Consider the following 7,950-nt stretch of genomic DNA (forward strand, 5'->3'; position numbering starts at 1 on the left):
AGCCCCATGGTATGCCATGAACCCTATGACCTGTTCTTTAAAAATTTTTTTTTTTTTTTTTTTTTATTTATGATAGTCACAGAGAGAGAGAGAGAGAGAGAGGCAGAGACACAGGCGGAGGAAGAAGCAGGCTCCATGCACTGGGAACCTGATGTGGGATTCGATCCCGGGTCTCCAGGATCGCGCCCTGGGCCAAAGGCAGGCGCCAAACCGCTGCGCCACCCAGGGATCCCCCCTATGACCTGTTCTTGACTGGGTCTCTAGATGTCTTACGTTCATTTAAGCTGATGGGATGCACGAGTGTGGACCTGACGTCTGAATGCCTGAGTTCTGCTGCCCACTCCCTGTGTGACTTCAGGCTGTTTACCTAAACCCTCTGTGCTTCTGCTTCCCCATGAAAATGAAGATAAGCATAGTGCCTACTCATTAGGTTGTGGGGAGGATTACGTGAAGTAGAACATCTGCAATATAGAACGTATGTGTCTGGCATATAGGATGCACTCAGTGAACTTACGTTGTCATGAAACAGAACAGGTTGCCAGTGGCTTCTTTCTTTCATTGAATTCCAAGATCCCTCCTTCTTAGGAGCAAACTCTGATCATCCCACCAACATCAATCACTCCTAATGTTTATTGAGCCTTTTTCTTTTCCATGCACTGTGCTGAGCTCAGCACATGCTTTATCTCATTTTACCTGCACAACGATGGCATTAAGGCAGTTGGTATTACTACTATCTCTCATTTTATGGCCAAGAAAACTGAGAACCAGATGGGTTAAGATATTTCCCCAGAGTCCCACAGTCAGTGAATGGTGAGGTGTGGATATAAAGTATCAACTTGGGTCCCTGCTCCCACTGTTTCCCTGCACTTCTTACCCCACCCCACCCCATGCAGGGCATTCTCTGTACCCTCATCAGGCCCAGCTATCTCTCTGAACCAGCTTCCTTTTTTTAAAAGATGTTATTTATTTATTCATGAGAGACACAGAGAGAGTGAGGCAGAGATATAGGCAGAGGGAGAAGCAGGCTCCACGCAGGGAGCCCCATTTGGGACTCCATCCTAGGACTCCGTGATCACGCCCTGAGCCAAAAGCAGATGTTCAACCACTGAGCCACCCAGACATCCCTCTGAACCAGCTTCCTAAACCTCCCCCACAGTTTCCCCACACCAAATCCCATCTTTTCTGATCCCTCTGAGCCATGCTTCCATGCTTTGCCTTCTTGGTATGGGGCCCTCCAAGAAAATGCCCTCTTCTCAGAGGTATTGAATCAAGTCATGTTTCTCCTCCATCTTCCTGGAAGTTCCTTCAAATCTCACATCTATACCTAGGGTCTCCCAAACCTAAATCCCTCCCCTGCCTCTCACACACACAGTCACTTGGACTGGTTTCTCCCGCAACCTCCACTACCCACTGGGAGCCTGCCTCCTTCTTCCTTCTTTGCTTCTGTAGCTCCTTCAAGTGGGAGAAATCTGTAGGCCTGGATGTCAGGGAAGCCAACAACCAGTCAACCTTCAAAATGTCCCTCCCATCTTCCCCTAAATCCCAGGTCTCTTGGCTACCCCTAGATCTTCCATCAGCCCCTGTTGGAGAGGGGCCTTCTACCCTGCCCCACTCTGCTGCCCACCCTCCCACTTCTTGTCTCTGGCCAAGGGCATGGGGCCACTATCAGGCACACAGGCCTTATCACTACGTAAACACTTCCTCTTTCCCCAATACTGGTTCTCACACAATAAGTAATCAGGGTAAACTTCCTCTGACAATTTACTGAGCAAACACTCACTGTGCCTCTGCCCTATGCTAGGGCCTGTGGGGAACCCAAACCTGGTCTCCACCTTGAAGAGCCTTGAATCTGGTTGAGCTGAAGCACAGAACTATCAGATGCTCTGATGCTTTGTGGCCCAGTACACTTGGGTTCTAATCCCATTTCTGCTATTAGCTGTCTATGCCTTGGAACAAGTTACTTACCCTTTCCAATCTTGAGTGCCCTTAGCACTGAAATGGGACTAACACTGCCTAGGTATGCTGTGAAAGTGAACTAAGATAAGATTCATAAAGGACCTGGCAGAGAGCCTGAGATAAAGACATTAGTTCCAGAGTTCCTGGGGGAGGTAGAGGGGGAAGGGTCTGCCAAGAGCCTCAGGCTTCCTTCAGGTGGGGGAGGAATGTGGTTATAGGAGTGGCTACCTCCAGGGATTGAATTCTGCCTTGAAAGCAAACACTGGGAAGAATGGCTTCTTTCTCCCACACTCTAGTGAGGTTTAGGAATAGATGTGGTGCCATCTTTCAGGTGTAAATTGAGTGGTCCCCGCATATGACACGGTCCATGACTTAGTCAAGGAGAACCATTAGCGACTTGAGTGTTGAGAACACAAAATGTATAAATATGTTTTGTGTGTATGTATGTTAGGTTAGGCATCTGCCTTTGGCTCAGGTCATGATCTCAGGGGGCCTGGGATTGAATCCAGTGTTGGACTCCTTGCTCAGTAGGGTGTCTGTTTCTCTCTCTGCTTCCCCCCACCCTATGTTCTCTCTCTCCCTCTCAAATACAATCTTAACAACAACAACAACTAACCCCTTGGTTTAACTAACAGGGGCTGTGAGGGTGAGTGGGTGGGGAGCGGCTAGTTACAACATGTTCCTATGCAACAGCAAGAGAACCTTACAGGATAAACTGATTTCCTATGTAAGTGCTAACTGTAGGGGCTCAGCCTAAAATGAGAAATCGCTGAAGGCCTTGAGTAGTTGGGAAATTTCTCACCGTTGAGAGTGCATGCAGAGTGTCCAGGCCAAGCAACCAGCCATACAATAAGACAGAAGAGTAAAAACAGTTCCCTCTCTCTGCTCCTCCATCAAAACATGTCAGCAAAATGGACCACCTTTTAACCTCCATACTTTGTTCTTTCTTAATACTGCAGACTTGTTTTGTGCTCTGGTCGGGGTTTGTAGCAAACATGGGGGAGAAAGAGGACAGAGGGGCTGGGTACTGGTAGGGGGCACAAAGTGCTAGGTGAAGAGTAGCAGGAATTGTAAAGTTGGCTCCTTAACTCAAATGGGGTGATGTGGGGAATGGGGTGATGCTGATTATCCCTCCACTGAAGGAAGATTCTAGAGAAAGATACCAAGAGGGAGCCCAGTGAAGTGGTGGATAGGGCCTCAGCATTGGTGCAAGGCTGACTCAGTTTTCCTTGGGCCTTTGGCACTGACCAGCTGTGTGACCTTGGCCAAGTTAATTTACCTCTTTGAATCTCAGCTACCTAATCTCTGAAAGAATAACAACATCTGTTTCACAGAGTTTTTGTGAGGACTATAAATTATGGAGCACAGAGGCTGCCAGAATGGAGGTGATAAATTTCCCACCCCTTCTCAAGCTTCTAAGAATGCTCCAGAAATACAAGACTGGTCATATTTAGTGTCTGGCCCCCTTACCCCCGCCAACCTGTGGTTAAGTTAGAATTTAACTACTTATGTGAAAGCCCCTTCCAGTGCTCAAATTCTCTGGTAATACATGTGGACTGGGTCAGGGAGGACACTCATCACTTTACCTTCCTTCCAGGGAACTTTGGTTTGGAGGCTGCGCTCTGAGTTTCACATGCAGTGCCCCTGGGTGTGAGGATCTGTTAGAGAATGGGGCCCTGCAGGGGGTTGGAGGGTATGCCCAGAAGCCTGACAACCCTTTTCCTTTTCTTTTTTTATTATTTTTTTTTATTTTTATTTATTTTTATTTTTATTTATTTTTTATTTTTTTTATTATAGTCACACAGAGAGAGAGAGAAAGGGAGAGAGGCAGAGACATAGGCAGAGGGAGAAGCAGGCTTCATGCACCGGGAGCCCGACGTGGGATTCGATCCTGGGTCTCTAGGATCGTGCCCTGGGTCAAAGGCAAGCGCCGAACCGCTGCGCCACCCAGGGATCCCTCCTTTTCTTTTTTTAAATTAATGTATTTATTTGAGGGAGAGAAAATGCACGGCACAAAAGCAGGGGGAGAGACTGAGGGAGAGGGAGAGAGAGAATCCCAAGCAGACTCCTCGCTGAGCAGAGATCTCCACACAGGGCTCTATCTCACCACCCTGAGATCACGACCTGAACAAAAATCAAGAGTCTGAAGCTTCACCAGCTGAGCCCCCCAGAGCCCCCTGACAACTGGTTTCCTACCAGGGCTCCTGCATCTGCGTCCATGTTCCTTCCCCCCCTTTGCTGAGATTTGCCTTAGCTGATGGTGAGCGTGGTAAAGGGAGTGGAGGGAGGGGTAGTAATTGGATGTCTGACCCAGGGATTCTCACCTTGGGTTGCATGTAAAATATCCTAGGGGGATCCCTGGGTGGCGCAGCGGTTTGGCGCCTGCCTTTGGCCCAGGGCGCGATCCTGGAGACCCGGGATCGAATCCCACATCGGGCTCCCGGTGCATGGAGCCTGCTTCTCCCTCTGCCTGTGTCTCTGCCTCTCTCTCTCTCTCTCTCTGTGACTATCATAAATTAAAAAAAAAAAAAAAATTAAAATATCCTAGGAAGTTTTGTAAAGAAAATCCTATAAGCCCAGCCCCCATCTATGAGATTCTGATTCTCTTGGCCCATGGCAGTGGCTGTGGATCCTTGGAATTTTAACCATGCCTCCAGGTGATTGTAATGTGCCAGTGGGGGTGAGGACCAGTGTTCCCCAGGCTGGTGACTGCCCTCACCCCCAGGAATTCCCATACCTCTGGGCTGGAGCCGCTCTGCCCTCCTTTCTAACTCTAGGAGTCCACATGCCTGGTATCATGTATATGTAGTCATGTGGACTTGCTTCCATCCTGGCCTTCTGTAATTCACTCTGAGACACAGCAGCCAGAGTGGTGCTTTTTAAACCTAAATCGGAGATGTCTGGGTGACTCAGTGGTTGAATGTTTGCCTTTGGCTCAGTGTATGATCCTGAGGTCCCAGGATAGAGTCCCGCATCAGGCTCCCTGCAGGGAGCCTGCTTCTCCCTCTGCCTGTGTCTATGCCTCTCTCACTGCCTCTCTCATGAATAAATAAATCAGATTTTTAAAAAATAAATAAATAAACCTAAATCAGATCCCATTCCTTCCCTGCTTCAACATCTCCACTGTGTCCCATGTCAATCCCAACACCTCACCATGACCAACAGTGCCCTGCTGTTCCCCCTCTCATTCCCATCCCTCCTGGAACCAGACGCTTTCTGTTTCTCAAAAGCACCAAGCTGTCCCCACTCCCTCGGGCTTTGCACTTGCTGTGCCCTCTGCCTGGGGTGCTCTAGTTGGTGGCTGGTTCTGCTTCATCCTCTGGGCCTCAGAGCTGTCCTTTCCAGAGAAGCCTTCGCTGAATGGTCCATCTGGTCCTTTTTCTCCATACCTGTGGCTTCCTATCTCATCCCAGGGAATACCCCCCTACTAGAGAATGAGCTCTATGAGAACAGGGAACTTGTATAACTGGTTTATCACAGTGCCTGGCACAAAGGGATTCCCAGTAATTATTTGTTGAACAAATGAGTGAATATGTACATAGAATATGTTTACACACTTAAAATCAAGAATTTTTATGTACATATTTCCTGTATAAAACATGATCAGAGATCTAGAATGGAAATGAATGGAAGGTATTAGGGAAGAGAGCATCAAAGGAGAAGGGAAAGGAACATTTAATGAACACTGACTTATGAACAGTACCAGGCACTGTTCTGGGACTTTGCATACATCTGATCCTCATAACAAACAATTGTTAACAAAATTCCAAGGATCTGCAGCCAACAACAGAATCAGAATCTTGGAGGTGGGAGCCAGCTTTATTGCCCCCACTGTACAGATAAAGAAACTGAGACTAAGTTACTCCAAGTTAAACTACCAACAAGTGTCAGAGCAGGTTATAAACCCAAGTTTATTGGACTCCAAGGCAGGCTTGTTCATTGCATCATTCTGGAAAGAGAAATTACCTTAATCCTTACCTCTCTCTACTCTCAGGGAGTAAAAAAATCTCTGGTGAATGTGGACCCAGATAGCAATGGCTAATTGGTTATGGAGCTAATTTAGCAGAGGGAGCAGAAGAGATAGGAAAGGAGAGAGAATTTATTAATAGTCTTGCCACTAGACCAATTTAAAATCAACTTAAAATCTCATTTCTTAATTTTATTTGTGATCAGTTAAGAATCTGCACTCCTTTTCTATTGTTAAAAAAAAAAAAAAAGTATAGTTTGCTTGATTTAAGTTCTCAAAACCTCCTACATATGAGCAAGATTCCCTGGGTCATCAGAATGTCCTGATGGTACAAAGAACCTTTCTGAACATCAAAATGCATAAACCAGAGGGTTATATTATATAAACCCAAAGGTGTTTGGCCTCATTGGCCACCATGGGCTAGTTTGTTTGGGTCCTCGATCTTAAACTTCCAAATCTAATTTCTAGCCAAAGGACTAGAATATACCTTTAGAATATGCTTTAAAAATATCCCCAGAGCTTTCCTCAGGGGCCGCCAAGGTGCTCAGTCCTTCCGAGGAAGTTAAGGCCGCGTTGGGGTGAGGCCCTCACTTCATCAGGTGACCAGCACCACACCCGGCAGCGCCGGCTCAGCCCTGGCCCTCCCGATGGCCTCTGTCTTGGAGCTCACCTGCATTGCCTCAGCCCTCCTCGTGCACGACCACGAGGTGATCGTCATGGAGGATAAGATCAATGCCTTCATTAAAACAGCGGGTGTGAATGTTGAACCTTTCTGGCCGGGTTTGTTTGCAAAGGCCCTGGCCAATGTGAACATTGGGAGCCTCATCTGCATTGTAGTAGCTGGTGGACCCAACCCAGCAGCTGGCGCTGCACCAGCAGGAGGTCCTGCTCCTTCCACCAGGGCTGCCCCAGCCAAGGAGAAAAACGTGGAAGCAAAGAAAGAAGAATCTGAGGAGTCTGATGATGACATGGGCTTTGGTCTTTTTGACTAAACTTCTATAAGCTGCTCAATAAAAGCTGAACTCTTAAAAAAAAAAAATCCCCAGAGGGGCACCTGGGTGGCTCAGTCAGTTGGGATTCCAACTCTTGATTTCAGCACAGGTCATGATATTGGGGTCCTGGGATGGGCCCTGCCTAGGGTTCCCTGCTCAGCAGGGAGTCTTCTAGTCCCTCTCCCTCTGCCACACCCCCCACTCGTATCTGGACTCTCTCTCACTCACTCAAATAAATAAATAAATAAAATCTTTAAAAAAAAATCCCCAGAACTTGGTTTATATCCAGATTCTCTATAATCTTAGTCTTTGGCAACCATTTCTGCTCTGAGCCACAGAATGCCTTTTGTTATTTTTAAATGAGCTGTTTCTCAATTAAATCTGATCAAAATACATCAAACTGTCTAGCATGGGAAATGAGTTAGACACCCTCCTTGCCCATAAAATGCAAATAGCATAATAGTAGCTCGCAGGGATTGTTGTATAGAGGCTTAAGCTTAGGGAAGAACCATCAAGTGAGATATAAACACAATGTGGAGAATCTGTAACATAGGATGAGAAGTTTGCATGCTTCGTTCTGTAGATGATGAGCTGTATTAATTAGAGCTCTTTGGTTTCAGAGGCAGGAACCAAGTCTGGGTTAACTGAAGAGAAAAAATGGGCAATCCGTTGGAAGGACACTGGGGAGTTTACAGAATTGAAGGAAGAACTGACCAGGCTAGAGGGGATCTCCAGAGGATGAACTCATGACTCAACCTCAAACCTCCCATCCCTGAATCCCCACTGAAAATGCAGATTTCCAGAAGTATCTGCTTGGCTTAGTTTGGGTCATGTGCCCACCTCAGAGGATTTGGGATTGATTGTCCTCCAGAATTTTGCAGAACAGGGAAAGGGAGACAGTTCCCAAAGGAGGATATACTGGCCAGGCAATATGCTCTAGTAGCCACTGAATGCTTCTAAGCATAGAAACGATGTGATTAACATAGATCACATGTTCCTAGGTATTTGAATCAATAGGTTCGTTTGATCCTTACA

The 7,950-nt window shown here is 46.9% G+C and overlaps 1 protein-coding gene across 1 annotated transcript; it reads left to right on the forward strand.

Moving 5' to 3' along the window:
- Positions 1-6,570: 6,570 nt before the first annotated feature.
- Positions 6,571-6,920, forward strand: LOC112927133 (large ribosomal subunit protein P1-like). The gene is made up of 2 exons (XM_026008346.1): positions 6,571-6,636; positions 6,718-6,920. Exons 1-2 carry the CDS (start codon positions 6,571-6,573, stop codon positions 6,913-6,915), a joined length of 264 nt encoding a protein of 87 aa, XP_025864131.1. The 3' UTR covers positions 6,916-6,920.
- Positions 6,921-7,950: the final 1,030 nt, after the last annotated feature.

Source organism: Vulpes vulpes, chromosome 6 (genome assembly GCF_048418805.1).
Source record: "Vulpes vulpes isolate BD-2025 chromosome 6, VulVul3, whole genome shotgun sequence".
Taxonomy (NCBI): Eukaryota; Metazoa; Chordata; class Mammalia; order Carnivora; family Canidae; genus Vulpes; species Vulpes vulpes.

Coding starts and splice junctions, on each gene's coding strand:
- LOC112927133 (XM_026008346.1), top strand. CDS start 6,571: ATGGCCTCTGTCTTGGAGCTCACCTGCATTGCCTCAGCCCTCCTCGTG. Junction 6,637..6,717: donor TGCACGACCACGAGGTGATC/GTCATGGAGGAT, acceptor TTGTTTGCAAAG/GCCCTGGCCAATGTGAACAT.